This window comes from Eupeodes corollae, chromosome 2 (assembly GCF_945859685.1).
Source record: "Eupeodes corollae chromosome 2, idEupCoro1.1, whole genome shotgun sequence".
In the NCBI taxonomy this organism is placed as follows: Eukaryota; Metazoa; Arthropoda; class Insecta; order Diptera; family Syrphidae; genus Eupeodes; species Eupeodes corollae.
Window position 1 is genome coordinate 118,151,607 of NC_079148.1, and position 20,029 is coordinate 118,171,635.

The 20,029-nt window shown below is 32.0% G+C and overlaps 1 protein-coding gene across 2 annotated transcripts in view; it reads right to left on the reverse strand.

The window, feature by feature from the left end:
- LOC129944002 (ribosomal protein S6 kinase alpha-5) overlaps positions 1 to 20,029 on the reverse strand; it is a 67,885-nt gene that overhangs the window by 36,953 nt on the left and 10,903 nt on the right. The window contains exons 1-2 of one of the 2 annotated variants that reach the window (XM_056053118.1): positions 17,967 to 18,096; positions 16,075 to 17,463 (exon numbers count right to left, since the gene is read on the reverse strand). In XM_056053118.1, coding sequence (XP_055909093.1) covers positions 16,075 to 17,020 — 946 coding nt within the window. In that variant the 5' untranslated portion in view covers positions 17,021 to 17,463; positions 17,967 to 18,096. Of the gene's footprint in view, positions 1 to 16,074; positions 17,464 to 17,966; positions 18,097 to 20,029 lie in introns of those variants that run through there. The other variant, XM_056053117.1, reaches the window with a different exon arrangement.

The window sequence follows — 20,029 nt, forward strand, 5'->3', positions numbered from 1 at the left end:
ACCAAAGAAGGGGTTGGTGGAGGTGTGTACTCTGAACGACTGAAATTAAGTCTCTCATTCCGCCTTCCTAATCATTGTAGCGTGTTCCAGGCGGAACTTTTGGCGATTAAGAATGTCTTGTCTTGGCTCAAAGAAAACGTGATATCAACATCTGATATCCGTATTTTCTCTGACAGCCAGACCGCTATCAAATCTCTGGACTCTGTCTCTACAAACTCTATAACAGTCCATAACTGTCGATCATCTCTAATGGAGATGGCGCAATAGTTTAATATTCACCTTTGCTGGGTGTCGGGCCATAGAGACATTCCAGGTAACTGTAAGGCAGATGAACTCGCCAGGAACGGTACAGTACAGCCCATCCTACCACGTTTGGCAAGTACTGGCATTCCAATCGCTACTTGTAAACTGTTGCTAATGCAAGACGCTGCGAGGAGGGCAGGCACCATGTGGAACAACATCTCCACGTGTCAAGACACAAAAAACATCTGGCCAACACTGGATATAAAACGTTCAAGGTGCTTGCTCTCTATAAGCAGATCGCATATAAGCTCGATAATAAGTATCATAACCGGACACTGTCTAATAGGAAAACACGCCACGAGACTAGGCGTATTCTCAAATGACTTTTGCAGAAGCTGTATGGGCGAGGAAGAGGAAGAAACGGTTCTTCATCTTCTCTGCACATGCCCTGCTCTAGCTCGAAAACGCAAGAATTACCTAGGACAATTCTTCTTTAACGATCTAAACGATCTAAATCATATCGGTATAATCAGCCTCTCACGTTTCGTAAGGGACTCAAGCTGGTTCCATTGAGCTTAGGAGGAAGCCTCAAGATTCATGTGGTATCACAATGGGCCATTAAACTGGCCTAAGTGTTTCCGTTTCTATCTTGGACAGCCACTATAACCTAACCTAACCTAACAATATTTTCCTACATTCATCTTTCATAAGGTGTAAATGAACACTTCTAATCTCAACACTTATTTAAATGTAATCCAAAATTGTTACTTAAGTGACATTTTAATTAAATAGGAGTCAGTGGATAGTAAAATTTTATCTGACGATAAATTAAAACAATACCATCTTTAAATATTGCAAAGTACAGTAAAAAAAAAGTTAACATAGTTTTGTTACCGAAGTGACACTTCTGAACATCACATCATTTAGTGAATATTTTAAAAATCAAAATGAATAAAAACGGATTGAGTACATACCTGAAGTCATTGAAGCTAAATGTCTGTCAAAATGACCAAGGTTATAAACCTCTAATCTTCAGCAAAATTGAAAATCAATAAATTATAACTACCTTGTGACCTTCATTCACAGTTCACACTCACGAATTTCTTAGCAGATTATTCATATTTTTGTTGATTACTTTACAAATCTCTTATGATATTGAGTACATGTACACTTCGTAAAAACCTTTATATGTATAACCTATAGTTTTGTTGTGCTATACACTATACAACAGAAGCTTTTGTTTATGCAACGTGCCGGCAAAACTCTATATATTTGCCTTCATATCATCACTATGCCATTTCAATCTGAAGAACCCCCCTTTATCTCCACCACCTGACAGTTCCCCTTACCAACCCACCCATATTTATATTTGAAATTGAGCTCAAGGTCGTGTCACACATAATATACAAACAAATACGGTACGCGAACCAAACAACATCCATATGTTGCATGCTACTGCTTCTGCTACTTCTGGCCCAAAGCGCTACAGATAGATACTATATACAATATCTGTACATACATAATTTCTCTCCCTATATATAGTATTTATTGTATATAGGTAAATAAAGAACTATTAGATATGTACACATAAAAGTTCGACTCGAGTCTTCTATAATAAAGCATATATTGAGTTCGAGATTCTTTACCATACCTAGTCTATAGATATTTATTATCTCGAACAAAACGATGAAATAATATGATTTTCATTTTGAGTACAAGAAAAAAAGCTTTATTCGGTCTTCAGTCTGGTTGGTCTCTGTCTATGGTGTGGGTCGGTCGGTATATGGTGTATGACCATAACAAAAACAACAACCGGCATTTGTGTGCTATTGGAACTTTCTTACTTAAATACAACAAAGAAGAGAGATACATCCATAAGCTTTTTTGCAGCTCTATAAAAGTTAATAAAACACACCTCCAACACAAACGCGCAAGCCGCACTCAGCTGATACCTCTACCTACAGTCTTGTGAACATTTTGGTTGCCTAGGAGCATTCGAGAACTCTCTTTCTCTCTCTCTCGAATGTTGTGGGGGAGGGTGGTAAGAAATACAGGCTGATTGTACATTATCGCTAAACCACCCGCAAAATTCCCTCACTTGCAACCTTTTTTTCTGACTCTTACACAGCTCGTAATGTACATAGTTGAAAGATTGCGATTGCGAGCGCAAAGGCAAAAACGTCAACTTCAAGGCTAAAGGATGATGGTGGCGCTGACTGACAACAACACCAACAACAAAAAAAAAAAAAAAACAGTACGAAGAACGACAACGCCGACGACGACGACACAGCCAACGTTACGTATGTTACTTCTTTTATATTCAATTCTTCAATACAGTACAGTACAGTACAGTATTGTTGGCTATAGGTACCTACACCTAGCTATGCCGTTCTAACGGAGCACTCGAATAATTGGATTAGATAAATAGGTCAGTATACGGTTACAAACGAGCGACAACATCAAAATGGGGCTTATTATTTGTATATGTGTGTACTGTACATGTGCTGTAGGTACTTGTTCTAGAGTATATACAGTACACCCATAATACTGCATCGACACACAACTCACTTTTATACATAAATGTGGAGACTTTTCGACGTTAATGATTTTTGTGTTCGTAGTTTTAACATACAATATAAATTAGTATGTAAAATGTAATATTTTGGCTTTGTCAATTGGAATGTCACATAAAGAGTGTGCCCCTCTACTAAGACTACACACCTACCTTACCGTTAACTAAATACATATATAGATACATATATGATGATTTATCAAACGCATTACATTTAGCTTTTGGCTTATAATAGCGAGCGAACAAAAGAGTTGCATAAGAAAACAGAAAACGAAAACAAATAACAAAGAAATTACTTTTACTGTGAAAAATGCGAGGTTGCTGTTGGTTTTTAAAAACCATGCTGTTGCCATCAGCAAACAAAATTTGGTTTTGCGACGCTAAAATGGTATCACAAAGAAATATATAAGCGAAAAAGAAGACAATGGTAGCTTAGGTGGCAGTTCCAAATAGATACATTTAAATGGGATTCGTTTTAAGTTTTAGTAAGATTTTAAAACCATAAGTTGTAAATTAATATTATCTGATTTAAATTTTTTTAATAGTTTTTGAAAGTGAGGAAATCTTTAAGAAGTTGTTCAATTTTAGTGGCATTCACTTTTTTTTTAATTTCTCTATTTTATTTACTTTATATGGCACGTTTTGCATTCGTACAGAATTTTTAATTCGAGTTCTGTTTTTTTATGACTAAAAACAATAGAAGTCTTCATACAAATTTTTAGTCAAAAAAAAAATCGAATTCTCTTAAAAACGAACCGAAAGAGTTTTATTAAATTTTCTCTAAATTTTGTTTTCTTAACTTGGCTTCTTTCAATAAAAAAAAAGAAGCTGAGATGCGACCCACAAAAAGTTTGAAGTTTTAAAATTACCAACAACATTTTGCATATAATGAAATATGTAGTTTGATTTGAAAATCTATATTTCTTAACGAGATTTTTAATCGAAAATTATTTTTTATCAAATTTCGTAAAAGTTTTTTTAAAAGATATTTGAGTCAAAAATCAATTTTTAAGAACTTTTTTTTAGGTTTTTATTTTTGGTTTAAAAAACTGTCAATTCGATTTTTCAAATAATTTTACAAGATGTCAAAAACGTTATTTTTTTTTTTGTTAAAACTGTAAAGTAACACTTGCCAGGTCAGCTTTTATAAGATATACATACATGAGAATAAGACAAAGTTTAAAGATGGATTTGTATAGAACAGTTAAAAACAAGTATTTTTTGTTATGGAAGGGTTGGGTTTATCTCCCCCAGTTTAGGCGGGAGGGGCAATTTAAAAAAAAAAAATATTACTTAAAATGGAAAAAAATAGGTAAAAAAAAAAAAGGCTGGGATGCGACCCACACTGATATCTTCCCATCCCGTCTGTCGATTTGTCTTGCTTATAAGTTTGTCTATATGTACTCGTATCAATTTTTACCAAATTTGCGTACTATTTTTTGTAGATTTTTTTTTATGAAAAAACGGAATGTTGGATTTTTATATAAAAATTACTGAATATTGAAAACAATATTTACTGTGAAATAAAATAAGTTTGAAGCCAATATTTTTAATTTTTTAAAAACTTTTTGAGCCGAAAGTAAATTTTTACTAAGTTTTTGTATTGTTTTTTTTAGAGTTTTATTTTTTGTAAAAAAAAACTATCAATTAGAATTTTTTAAAAAATTTACCAAATGTTGAAAACAATATTTCTTATAAGATAAAATTAGTTTGAATCCAATATTTAAAATTTTTGAAGAGATATTTGAGTCGAACATCAATTTTTACCAACTTTTATATATATTTTTTTTAGGTTTTTATTTTTTGTAAAAAATTCGATTCTTCTCAAAATATGTCCTAATGTTGAAAACAATATTTCTTATAAGAAAAAATTAGTAAAAAGCTATTATCTCTTAAGAGGTATTTGAGTCGAAAATCATTTTTTACCAACTTTTGTTAATTTTTTTTTCGGTTTTTAATTTTTTGTAAAAAAAACTGTCAATTCGATTTTTTTCAAACTTTAACTGAATATTGACAACAAGATTTTTTGAAAGATAAAAGTAAATTAAAGCCAATATCTCAAAGTTTTGAAAAGATATTTGAGTCGAAAATCAATTTTTCAAAATGTCGAAAACAATATTTCTTATAAGATAAAATAAGCTTGAAGCCTAAATTTCAGGTTTTTGAAAAGATATTTGAATCGATATTCAATTTTTACGAACTTTGAGTAATGTTTTTTTAGATTTTTAATTTTTATAAAAAATAAACTGTCAATTAGATTTTTCTCAAAATTTTATCAGGTGTCAAAAACATTATTCTTCATTGCACAAAATTGTTTTAGAGATGAAATCATATTTCAGTCGTAAAATTTTGGAGGTGACAATTTTTTTTTTCAGTTTTATTGATTTATAAAAAAAACCGTTATATTGTTTTTTTTTTCAAAAAATATACCTGTTTCTTTAAGGTTAACCAAAATTTTCACCTTTTTTTCAAACTGCTATGGTAAAAAAAACCACCCACGCAATTTTCTTGAGAGCCCTTTCTGCATCTTTCTACCTTATTATCTGTATAACAAAATTTATTTGAAGTCGATATCTCTTCTGGTTCTAGAGCTATGGACGACGAAAAAAACGTCGCGAACATACGGACGTACAAACGTACGTACACACGCACGCACAGACATCTTTCTAAAAATCTTTTATTTCGACTCTAGGCACCTTGAAACGTCGAGAAATGTCAAAATTTTCAATTTGACAAATCGGACCCATTACAATAACTTCCTATGGGAAGTTAACAAGAAAATAAAGCACACGAATAAAAAGAAGTAATGAAAATGAGAATAACAAGAATACAAACAATAATGAAGACAATATTTTATAAAAACAAAATTAAAACTAAAACACAATAAACAAAACGCACAAGCAAAAACATAACAAAAAAAAATACAAAAAATGGAAAAATAAATAAAACAACAAAAAATAGATTATGAAAAAAAACACAAATACAAACAAAAAACTACTAAATAATATTAATTAAACTATAAAGTAACAATTGTAAAAGTACTTTTCAGGGTATTTTAACTAGAACATGCAAATTGTATTGGATTCTTAAGAAAAACAAACCACATACAAAAAACTAATTAATTATTTAAAATAAACAAAATTTAAATTAATGCAAAAATTCTTTTAATATGTCGGTTTATCATAAAGACACACATAGGATAAAACACATACATACATATTCCTAAATAGATCTTGGTATTCACTAAGGTAAGTATTGCTTGTTTTTAAGTTGCAAATTTAATTTTTCAAAAATTGTATTTCTTATATTGTGTCATTTTCTTGTGAACTGAAGACATACACATCTACACATTGCAATGTTTAAATGTAAATATGTATATAGTTTCTTATTTGACCTACCACTACCATTTTCTCAAAGTTCATCCACTTTGATCTGAGTTCAATTTTGCCTCATTATATGCCTCTATACACTCCACCACTTGTACAAGTAGAAGTACGATGAACGATATAAATAATATAAATCTTATAAAATTCTATTCAACACTCTCAATTGAAACAAATTATAAATTTTATGTTTGCTTAAGTTGACAACAATCACACTGTCAATTCAAATTATGTGTGTGTTGGTGGTCATATCAATGTATGTATGTTGTATATGTGAAACTTCTGATGTTTTATTTAACCTGTCCCCCATTTGTTATTTCATGTTTTTAAATAAAAATATTTATAAGTGAATGACACTTGGCGTTTTTTTTTTTTGTTTTCCACCCGAAATTTGAACTCAAGACGATGTCGTTGATGTCGTCCGCGTCCGCGTCGTCGTCCGTCGTAGTCTTTTAGGCTAACGTGCCAAGTGTCACGTGTCCTCATCGTCATCGTAATTTTTTCGTTTTTATATGAAAGGGTTTCATTACTGTTAGACTTATGCATATAATGCACGATGTGTGCCATGCCTTCTTGTCTAATGTCAGGTCATAGAGAGCTCGAACATTCTCGATTTCTATAAACTCACTGCTGTAAGCTCTTGTATTTGCATCTTCAGCTTTCTTCATCGTCGTCGTCACCGATGATGATGTCGTCCTAGCGTCGTCATAGAGTCTTGGAAAATAGATGATGGAAAATTGCTTGCCTTATATGATGGTAAAATGTGGTGTACCACGAATTAAATATTACCATCATCATCAACTTCAACAGAAAGCCCATACGATACGATACGATGAATACACCTAAGCAAATAGCCATGAACCTCACAAATAACCTACAGCTGACTTGAGCAGGTTATTGTTGATGTCGACGACACGGTAGGAGCGCGGTTGGAGAGACGTGGGAAAGACGTTTAGTAGAGCAGGTGGGGGCAGGTATGGAGGCAAGAACCTGCCGAGGAGGCGATATGGACGAAAAGAAGTTAATGACAATGAACTGTGGTTTGAAGTTTTTTTTTTTTTGTTTTTGATTTTATTTGTTGCTTTTTTTTGCCTGGCTTTTTTGGTGAAAGAAACTTAATCAAAATCGGTTGATGACCTCTCTTATATATAGAGTGAACTTTCAAAGACCTCAAAGCCCAAGGATTCCTTTTTGTGTCTAAACTTCTTTTTGTTTGCCTAAAGAGAAAAAAAAGGAGTGACAAGCCGAAAGGATGTTAAGCTATTGGTGTACCTACTTTACTCAAAAAGGTTAACGTCGGTCGTTTGTGTACTGGCACAGAAGAAGGAAAATAAAAAGTATTGTGAGTAAAAAAGTAGAGATTTGTGTAGTGAAACTGGGGGGTTGAAATCCAAATGGTTTGTGGGCGTTTAGAACTTGGATTTATGAAGTGTTTACATATCGTCCAGTCGGAATGTGAAAAAAACAAGATGAATTAGCAAACACTGTGTGGGCTTTAGGGTGTCTTATGGGTCAGAAGAAATTTGCGCAAGGAGTGTTAGTCACACTATCTATCTATCCCATTTTGATTTTCGTTGTTTATAAACCTTAGACTTGTTTGAGTGAGTATTTCTTATTTAAGTTTTTCGTTACAAGTAATAAGTATCCAGTACTTACAAATGAAAGTACTTACTAGAGCTGTAAATACTCGTAGTTGACTAAAACAGCTTACAAAATGTTTTGAAGATTTTAAAAGTACTTTCAAGTATAAAGCACGTGTTTTCAAATATATAAAGAGTATTTCAAAGTATTTGTGACTTAAGTTTAAGTATTTAACAAGTACATACTTTCAAATACTAAAACAATCATTTAAACAGACTATAGATTTTTTCTTTAAGAAATTAAAATTGAAACGAAAATTAATCCATGGCCTGGTATTCGAATTTTCAATACTAGCAAGTACTCGAATTATAGGGTTTTCTAATTGTTCAAAGAAATTTTCGAAAATATATATTGGTGCTGCATCCGTTTTAACAAATTTTTATTTTTGTAAAACCCTTTACTAATCTAGTACTCGAGCAAGTTATACTCTGTTCTTGTATTCAAATACTTGAAAAATACTAATATGTACCTAACCCATTTTGATTTTCGTTGGGCGCGTTATTTATAAACCTTAGACTTGTTTGAGTGAGGATTTCTTATTTAAGTATTTCGTTACAAGTAATAAGTATCCAGTACTTACAAATCAAAGCTAAGCGAGCTGTAAACAGTTGACTAAAACAGCTTACAAAATATTTTGAAGATTTTAAAAAGTACTTTCAAGTATTAAGCACGTATTTTTAAATATTTAAAGAGTACTTCAAAGTATTTGGCCTTTAGTTTAAGTATTTTACAAGTACATACTTTCAAATACTGAAACAATCATTTAAACAGACTATAGATTTTTTCTTTAAGAAATTAAGTTTTAAATTGAAACGAACATTACTCAATGGCCAGGTGTTTCAATACTAGCAAGTACTTGAATCCAAAAAACTTTTCAATTGGAAAAGCTTGCTATTTGGGCAGCTGCCACTTTTTAAGCTGTAATAATTTATGACGTTTGACAAATAAAAACTATGCCATCACTGAAAATATAACGATACACGCTTCAGCATCACTTTGTAATAAAGTGTATGTAATGGTCCACCTTTGATTTAAGGTTGAATTAGTAAAGTTATCAAGGTATTGAAGGCGGAAATGTTCTAATTGTTCAAAGAAATTTTCGAAAATATATATTGGTGCTGCATCCGTTACTGTGGCTTCACAGATAAAAAAAATATCAAATTTTTATTTTTGTAAAACCCTTTACTAATCTAGTACTCGAGCAAGTTATACTCGGTTCTTGTATTCAAATACTTGAAAAATACTTATATGTACCTAACCAATTTTGATTTTCGTTGGGCGCGTTATTTATAAACCTTAGACTTGTTTGAGTGAGTATTTCTTATTTAAGTATTTCGTTAAAAGTAATAAGTATCCAGTACTTACAAATCAAAGTATCTACTTGAGCTGTAAATACTCGTAGTTGACTAAAACAGCTTACAAAATGTTTTGAAGATTATTAAAAGTACTTTCAAGTATTAAGCACGTGTTTTCAAATATTTAAAGAGTACTTCAAAGTATTTGGGACTTAAGTTTAAATATTTAACAAGTACATAGTTTCAAATACGGAAACAATCATTTAAACAGACTATAGATTTTATCTCTAAGTAATTAAGTTTTAAATTGAAACGAACATTACTCAATGGCCTGGTATTCGAATTTTCAATACTAGCAACTACTTGAATCCAAAAAAATGTTTCAATTGGAAAAGCTGACTATTTAGGCAGCTGCCACTTCTTAAGCTGTCATCATTTATTACGTTTGACAAGTAAAAACTATGCCAGCACTGAAAATGTAACGAAACACGCTTCAGCATAACTTTGTAATAAAGTTTTTTTTCACAGATAAAAAAATGAAAATATCAAATTTTAATTTTTGTAAAACCCTTTACTAATCAAGTACTCAAGCAAGTTATACTCGGTTCTTGTATTCAAATGCTTGAAAAATACTAGTATGTACTCGGATTTTCAGCTATCAATAACAGGGTAGAAATGGCTATCTCAAGGCAACCTAGCCTGAGATCCAATTAGTGTAGTGTCCCGTTTTGATATTCAATAACAGGGTACTACACAAAAAAGTATAAGCAACACCATCGTGTACTTGTACTTGCGAAGGCTTTAACCTTTTTTTTCAAAGGTTCTTCAATATATTCTTGTCATAATACTTGAAACCAATATGAATTTTGACCATTTTATACATCGATTTTACGAGAATAAGCTAGTAGCAATGGATATCAATTTAGGCTCAAAGCAACCAACCAGCTAACTTCATAAATGATTAACGCATACATTTATTTTCATGCGTATAACAACATGACGTTTTCACAGTGAAAACACAACAACAAAAAACGGGGTCAACAAATTCACAATTACCAAGAACTTGACATTAAGAGATAAAATTTAATTTAGCAACACACAACAACAAAAAAAACTCCAAAGAGACAAGTTGCATAGTTTTTGCTCGCATAATTGGCAACCTTCAATTTTTAAACTTGCCATTGAAATATTGAAATAGCTCTTCATTAAAATAATGTGCATATAAATGCAATACTATATGCAATGAGGTACATAATATTTTTATATGGTTTTAAACGTATCTCCTCTGAGAGCTAATATATGCATATGAATAAATATCAGTGGTCTATCCACATGGCTATAAAACAAAAAACATTAAACTGGTAATAAATACGTTTAAAGCCATTTATACAGAAGAAAAACACAGTAAAAGTGAAAAATGAAACTGCAGCGTGTGTTGAGTGTTTTGTGTGCTTCACCCCCTCCCTCTAAAATCATTGACAGGTGTTTTTTTGTATTGTTTTTGTTGCTTATACTACAATGAATAAAGCTTAAAAATAAATAAAGCTTTATTGTTGGAAGCGTACTAAAAAAATGCCTTAATTGAGAGAGTAAAACAGTCGATGACCTCTAAGCCAGAATAATTTAGTGGTGGTTGGGAAAAAATAAAACTGTTTTACATTCGGTTTTACCTTCAAAAATGATCATAAGATTTGAACATTTCTCGATGTGTTTATAACATATTTTTGAAATATCGAAAGGAGAAGAAATGTTAAGAAAAAAAATACGTACAAACGTTTTTAAGTGTAAATGTGTACTTTTGCACATTTGTACGTTTTGTACGCTTAAAAAGTTCACATGACCGATTGGTCGCTTGAGTAGTTACTCTGAATCTGGCAAAAAAAAAGAAACAATTTAGAGTGTTTCTACTGTACTTCAACACTGGCAGCAATTTTGTTTTGTATTTTTGCATAAAGCTTAAACTTGCTACTATAAAACTTAAAAAAAATAAAACAAAATATATACAATTAAATTTGTGTTTGGTTAAACAACACAACAAAGTTTAATTTACTTTTTACAACGTTGCCAAATCTATTTAGCACAAACACAAAAAAAAAGAAGAAAAATAAGAAAATGGTTTCCAATTCAAAATATTGTTTTTAGTTTTACTTGGAATTGTTTGTTGACTAATGCTATGGTATTACCCAATCAGTGAAGTTTTATTTTATTTATTTTGTCATGTTGGTATAAATGTACGTAACTAGATACCCGCATCATCAGATATTCATAAATCAACCATTTACTTAAAATAAAGTGGAGTATTCTTTTTTTTGTAATGGCGATACATACTCAACACAATATTTTTGAAGAGACAATTTTGAATAGGGGAATCCCCCAATGTTAGACGTCATTAGAATGTCATTTAACATTGTAAATACTTTGTCATGGTTTGAAATTAACTTTGCTTTATATTCCAATCATGTGTTTAAATTGTTAAAAGGGGTGATTTTTGTGTATATAATGTCGATATATCGAACTCTAGCTGTCAATTTAATGACGTACAATTTTATCGACTTTTAGTAAAATGCTCGAGAGTTTTTAGTAAGTTACTAATTAAAAACAGATGATTTTACTGATTTTTTAAATAAAAGCTTGCAATCTATTTGCATATCTGTTAAAAATTTACTTTATATATAAAATAAAATGGCTACTTTTAGTAATTTTATGAGTTTACTATTTGACTTCTGTGTTTCTGAATATTTTAATTAATATGTCTGTTATATAAGTTTAGGTTTGTACACTTTGTTTTTTTTTTTTTCTTAGCGTGAACTGTCACAATTGGGAAAAAAATGTGTACGGTTAACCTTTTGTAACAGCTAGTAATTGTCTAAATAAAGAACTTTCCGAAAAGAACTTTCATTGTCAATTTTGAAGCTCTCATTTTTTGATATCTGACAAGTAAAAACTACGCCATTACTAAAAATAGATTGATTTGAAATGGTTAAAGTTCAAAAAATAAGTACAATTTTACAATCACAACTCGCAAAAAAACTGAAGAGCTGAAAACCCCAGTAATAGAGAAATTAATTGGTGGGAAAATATGTGCGTCGGCCAAGAACAACTGAGGATGAATATTCAGATAAGTGTTGCATTTAAAGCTCGGAATATCCTAGAATGATTTTTTTAAAAACCTTTTCCTTCCTCAACTGTAGTACCCGTGGCATGATGGTTAGTGCGGTGGACTGTCATGCGAGAGGTCTTGGGTTCGACCCCTGCCTGTGCCACATAAAGTTTTATTCACGGGTACTGCCTCTTTCGAGGAATTGACAAATTCTCCAAAAGTAATTCTTGTCATGAAAAGGGCTTCTCAAATTAGCCGTTCGGATTCGGCTAAAAACTGTAGGTCCCCTCCATCCCTGACAACAGTACTCGCACAAAGGAATGGTCGAGAATTGTAAGTCACTAGGACTTAGTTCTCAACGGACTGTTTCTCCACCCAATTTATTTATGTTTTTACTTTTTTCTTTGAGGTCACGTGAAACATAATTTCGTTCGTAATGCTGCTCAATGGATTCAAGACCCTTTTTTTATATTATACTCGCACTCAAGGGGATATGAATACCCTTATCATGATTAATCACAGTACAAGCATTTAGGAAGGGAGGATAGGATTAGAAAGGAGATAGCGGTGTACATTGGTTTTGAATGTCTGCACATTATTACAATGTGTGGGAAACATTGAGTCTGGTAAAGCATTCCACATTCGTGTGGTGCGAGTAAACAAAGAATCTCCGTACTTTACAGTACGTCCAAAATTAGGCTCAAGGGTAAACTGATGAGCAGAAGAACGGATATTACGGTTGAATTGTTTGAGGGGAGGAATGCAACATGTGATCACTCCACAAGAAGTAGTTTGTAATGCACATACTTAGGACTGAAAGGTGCTCGGTCTCCTCGATGCAAGTACCACACATGGATAGTGGCATTGGGGGAAGGTTACGCTTTTGTGACAGTAGACAGCATTGAGTTTTCGAAGCATTAAATTCTACACGGTTTTTGATTCCCCATTGGACAATGCTAGCAAGATCAGAATTTAACGAGCTTATCATACGCTGCCGTTGATAGTCCACATTCGAAGAACAAGGATGAGAATCTAAAAACGAATATGAGAAGCTGAGGGTACTTTCATCAGCGGAACAATTAAGTGGGTTAAAAGTTTCAGAAAAAAGATCATTTATAAAAATAAGGAAAAGTGTCGGAGACAAAACGTAGCCCTGGGGCACACCAGCGTTTATTTTGTGGATATCAGATTTGAACCCGTTCAAGACTACTTAAATTGAACGGACCGACCCAACGAAGAAGGGATTCATCAATACCAAATGCACGCATTTTCGATAAGAGAGCTTGGTGCCAAACTCTATCAAATGTCTTTGAAATATCAAGTGCAATAATCTTACTTTCTCCAAAACGATTTTAAGATTTGTTCCACTGTTCGGCTCTATTGCAATGAAAGCCATACTACCCGTCATTAAGAAGCTTCCGTTCTTCAAGATATTTCTTAAGCTGAAAATTGATCAGCGTTTCCATGACCTTGGAAAGAAGGGATGTAAGTGCAATTGAACGATAGTTAGATGGTGAAAAGGATTCACCTTTTTTAAGAACAGGCTGTACAATTCAGTTTTCCATCCACTCGGAAAGAGATCTGTAGAATAGGACAGATGGAAAATCTTACGCAGTGGTTTTGACAGCGTTGAAGAACATCTCTTCATAACAATAGTGGGGATACTATCCGGCCAGCGGATTTGTGTATGTCTAGATTTTTAAGTACTTTAGTAAATGAACGTGTACGAAAGAAGATTCGTCCCATAGAACCGTTTAAGCTTTCAAGTACAGGAGAAGTCATGTCACTCATTGGCAGCGTCGAATTAACAGCAAACTGTGCTGCAAGCAAATTGGCTTTATCAATCGAGCTTACGTAGGGAGTGTCATTCGAAACGAGCGTAAGAACTGACGATGACATAGTGTTGCGCACATTTTTTACAAATGACCAGAAATTGTTACTACCATTGGGACAGTTATTATTCTCAATTAACAACAAATTGATTCACTAATCTTGTTTTATTTTGAAAATTAAACAAATAAATAACTCTAAGAATTAATTGGCGCCCAACGTGAAACTATTGTATAGATAATAATTTAGGTTATATATGTATTTTTAGCTCACCAAAAAACTCGAAATATCTTTAATATGTATATATATGTTTAATATCTGCAATATGAATACGTATTACTTTTTTATATTTATATCGACACAATTTAAGTTTGTCCTAGTTTAAAATTAATTTATATTCGCCATGGAGTTCCAAATTCGCCAAGAAAAAAAAAAGTAAAATAAAGTCATACACGTGTTTGCAAAGCTTCTACAAAGTCGAAAGTCATGTAAGAATTAAGTAATTCATAATTATTACCTTATTTAAAAAATATGTACGTACATATGTATGTACATATATAGATACAACTTGCATATAATTTTTATAGAACACATTTTTACATATGTGTTTGCATATGACATTTTATGGCATGGGTGTGTATAATTTGTGCAACAATCTATCTAGTATGTTTATTGTAATATCATCACATCACATGCAAAGTAAAAAAAAACATGTGAAAAAAAGGAAGACAAAAAAGAATGACTCGCGTTTAACTACGTCAAGCGCAGAACCCAGAGTCTATTGTATAGAGCACCAAGAACAAGCGAAAAAAGGCAGCAATAAAAATAGAAGCATGTTTTTTTTTTGTCTATTTATCATTTTTTACCGAGGGAATATTGTACATATGTACATAATCATTATGTGGTATATACAATACAAGATGCTCAGTCTTACTGCCACCGACACCGAACCAACAACAACAACAACTTTTTTTCTTTTGATTTTCCTCAGAGTCTGAATATAAACCAACACCCTGTGGAAGGAGTATTGAGAATCACCCAAATACTTGGGACTTGCGAAAAACCCACAAATACTTCATAACAAGCTTGGCTAGGTGGCGGCTAGTGGTGGCGGCGACGGCGCTGAAAATGTTCTATTTTCGCAGTTTGACTACATATATACAAACATGACAGAATATGTGTTATGCATAGAAAAGCAATGAGCCAGAGATTAGAGTAGTTCTTTTTTTTAATTTGTTGTATAGAGGAAAGGAACCGATGAGAGAAATACTTTTTTAGTTTGGTGTGGACAGCGACGGTTTGGGGATGGGGAATTCATCTTCTTGACAACACGCCTACATGCCATTAATTACAACCACCTGTTGAATCTATGCTGGCCATTTACATATTAGTATCATGTGCTGCTATAGCAGAAGGATGAATGAGTTTATTGAAGTTTTGTTTGTAGTGGAAAAGTACATACGTACATACATCTATTCTAAAGAATTGATTTGACATACACAAACAAATTAAATGACTTTTTACATGTTAACCACTTTTTAAAAGAGTTTAAGAATATCCAATTTATACTTGCCCAGCGCAACAACCTATTTATACATTGTTTATCTTTTTAAATAAAGCAAACAAAGTAAAGGAGGATTTACATTGGGCGCCATTCTATTTTAATTCTTAACATTTTCAGCCTTCTTGCATATATATTGCGTTATTATACCCCTGCATTTATTTCACCCATAATTAAGACATAAACCCGACATGAAAAGCCACTAAGTTCGTTTGAACTAAACAAAAAATGAAATATATAAATTCCACGTTGGGCGCCATTTAAGAGTTTTTATTCTCAAAGGATTCTGATTTCAATGTGCCATTGTTTTTAAGTTCAAGTCAATGTATACCACAATCAAACATGAGTATTAAACATTTCACCCCTCAATATAAATAAAAAACAAAATTAATTTCAATTTAAATAAAGAAAAAAAAGAAAGAAAACCAAAAATAAAGTGTTCTACTTACATTTCGAGTGCACCGTTGTTACTTCCTCAATTTCACGCTGCAACTGTTCATTGTCGGCATTGGTTTGGGCATCCGTAACAGCAACGCACTCAACCTCTGACCCACTATCGCCACGATCATCCGCCTGATGGTTTGACTGTTGCTTATTATTGTTACTTCCATTGCTCGTGTCATCAGTTCCCGCTGCACTACCACCACCGCTGATCTGTGCATGTTGTTGATGATGATTATGGTTCTGACCCTTTTTCGTCGCATTCTTTTTCATCACAGCCTCTTCTTCACTTTCACTGTCGTTGACTTCGACAATTTCATCATTCATTTGTATGATTGCTGCTGATGTCCCGTTCGTGCGTTGTGGTGTTGTTGTCGGCGTTGATTTTACTTTTGTTGCTGTCACTGTCATTTCCGATGCTGTTGATGATGACGTTGTGAATTGTTGTTGCTGTTTCTTTTGATTACCATGGTCCGTTATATTTTTATGATGCTGAGGCACAACATCACAGTGTTTGATATTGTTGTTGTTGTTATTCAAGTGACGTTTGTTATTGGCGGTTGGTTGCCTCTTTTTGTTATTGTTATTTGTCATTTGTTGATAAATATTGCTGTCATTGACGTTAGTTGTTGTTGTTATGGACTCTGATTGTTGTTTCTTTAATTTTTTATTTTGTGTTTGTCTCGATCCACCACCACCACCACCACCACCGTGATGACGATTTTGTTTCTCATCGTCGTCCGATGATAATTTTTGACGTTTCGCCGAAGATGGCGGTTTTGATGGTTGTGAATCATCACTGCCATTTATCCGAGCGAAATCTAGTACAGGATTATCTTCGTAATAACCACTTTCGTGATCCGGTTGACGACGCGACGCCATCTTTTTTACATTCGAAACATTTGCATACGCAACGGTAGCGCCGGTACGCGTCGAATTATATTGCCGACTCATAATCGAAATGTCAAAATAATTAACACGCGCGCGATTCAACTACACTTGCGAGTTCAATTTTTTCAAAAAAAAAAAAGTTATATTTTTTTTTTTACAAAATCAACAAGTTTGGTTGATTTTTTGTTCCTTTTTTATGAATTTACGTATTCTACCACATTTTTATACAATTTATCGGTTAATTTTGTATTGGGGATTTTTGTCAGGGCTTGGGAATTGTTTTAATTTTTTAAAACTTTTTTTTTACGAAATCTAAAGGCAACGCGAGAAAATAAGAATACAAGTTTTTATTCCTTGTATTTTCCAACCCGAAATCAATCGTACAAACGACGTATACGATTTTTATAACGATTAAACTTCTACACCGAAATAAAAAGGAGATTAATTCTGTAGTTGTCAACTAGGACCCGCCATTTCTCATCAATTTAAGGCTGAAGTTATTGCACCTGAAAAAGAATTTAAAAACAAAAAATTAATTAATGGAAAAAGAAATTACACATGATTTTTATTGAAACAGATATTTTCTTAAAAAAGTAAAGTCATTTACAATTATAAAACTACATTAATACCTACTCGTTTCCTTTTCATCATTTATTTCATAACCTAACAAAACGGAATTCGCTTCAGTGAAAGGGACAACATTTACAAAGCAAGGCGAACGGTTCCTATTTGCAGGAGGAACATTTTCTGACACTTGTTGGCTACTATTATGTATGTGGTGTCATTACCTGTCAAATTGTCTAATCTGATAAGTTGCAAAAATATTATGGAGAGTTTGTCAAAATGTTTGCCATTGTTTTTAATGACAGCTAACAGTTACAAATGACAAAAACAATTGGGGATTAATCAAACATTCGAAAATACAACCATGAAGTATGCCTTATTCAAGATACAAAAAAATGGACAAGTTTTTCCCAAAGTTGGTATATACATTTATATTGCTACTCACCTTTAATTGCACGTAAAAGGTGATTTTAATCGTTGATATAAGTATTCACGTCTGGTAATTCAAAAAACAAACTAAGAATTTCCGATAAAATACACGATTATCACGTCTTATGACATAAAACATACAAAAAACAGACTCACATCACACAAAATATAAAATGAAAACTAAACTAAAATAAAAATAAACTAGGCCAACGTTCATTTATTTTTTGTTTATTTTCAACTCAATTAGGTCACATATAAACGTAAGCTAATTACTGACTTTAAAGTTTGACGTGTGGTGAATTGTGGTGACATACAACAAAAAAAAAACCAGTGAACTGTCACTTACTACGATCAATGTCATAAAATACAACACACGTAGATATGTTTGGGTAAATAAAATGAATATAATGTAGAACAAACAAACGCCAACATATAAAATGCCATCATGAAGAATTTTATTCAATCTTAGTTATAGAATTTTCGTAAACAAAAATAGAAATAAATAAAATAGTCGCAAGAACAAAACAAAAATTCAAAGACAAGCTTTATCAGAATTTTCAGATATGATGAGAGCTTTTTTTCTTTTTTACTTTACTTTGACTTGCGCGTATGATTCAGTCAATCTTATCTTTGTGTCATGTACCATGTGTTTTTGTAAATCGTCTCTTGCAACGAACGCGGCCATTTGCAGTAGCAATTGTCGCCGTTCGGCGTTGTTGTGAATTGTGATTACGATCACTTGTTGCTTGTATTGCTATTTGCTATACCTACACTACATGCTTCATTATAAAAATATGAGTTTTTATTTTTTCTCTATTATAAGAGAGCAAAAGGAACTTTCGCTCGTGCAGTGTTTTTGTATTATTTATTATTATAAATGGGTTTTAAAGCCAAGGTGTTATGAAAGTTTTACACGTTTTTATTTATTTAGTTTTAAAATTTATTTCAATCAATTAAAATTAATGATTGCCATATTTATTGTTTATAAAATATTGAGCAAAAAAATAATAGAAAACTTGACAATTGAAAATTCTAGAAAACAATACACAAACAATTGTTTAATACAAATATTTACTTTTTATAGGACAATATTTAATTGTGTTCCTTACAATTAATGCTTTTTTGTTTCAAAAGAAAAATTGAATAATATAGGCTGAACCAAATTTAGTTTTATATTCAGAAAAAAGCGTTACCTTGACAGTTTTCAAAAAGTACGCATTCTTTTGAAAGATTAGGCCTGTTCGTTTAATTGTCAAAACTCATTACTTTATTAACTTCGCATAGGAAGTTATTGTAATGGGTCAGATTTGTCAAATTGAAAATTTTGACATTTCTCGAAGTTTCAAGGTCCCTAGAGTCCAAATAAAAGAATTTTAGAAAGATGTATGTGCGTGCGTGTGTACGTACGTTTGTATGCCGTACTTTTTTTCGTCCTCCATAGCTCAAGAACCAGAAGAGATATCAGCTTCAAATAAATTTTGTTATACAGATAATAAGGCAGAAAGGGCTCTCAAGAAAATTGCGTGGGTGTTTTTTTTACCATAGCAGTTTGAAAAAAAGGTGAACATTTTGGTTAACCCTAAATATCTTACGAACCAAAAACGCTAGAGACTTGAATTAAATTTTATATAATATATTGTAACGTGATACCAAACAAGTATATTTTTTGAAAAAAAATCAATATAACGGTTTTTTTTTATAAATCAATAAAACTGAAAAAAAAAAATTTGTCACCTCCAAAATTTTACGACTGATCTATGATTTCATCTCTAAAACAATTTTGTGCAACGAAGAATAATGTTTTTGACATCTGATAAAATTTTGAGAAAAATCAAATTGACAGTTTTTTTTATAAAAAATAAAAATCTAAAAAAACATTACTCAAAGTTGGTAAAAATTGAATATCGATTCAAATATCTTTTCAAAAGTTGTAGGTATTGGCTTCAAACTAATTTTATCTTATAAGAAATATTGTTTTCAACATTCAGTTAAAGTTTGAAAAAAGTTTGGGACAGTTTTTTTTACAAAAAATTAAAAACCGAAAAAAATTAACAAAAGTTGGTAAAAAATGATTTGCGA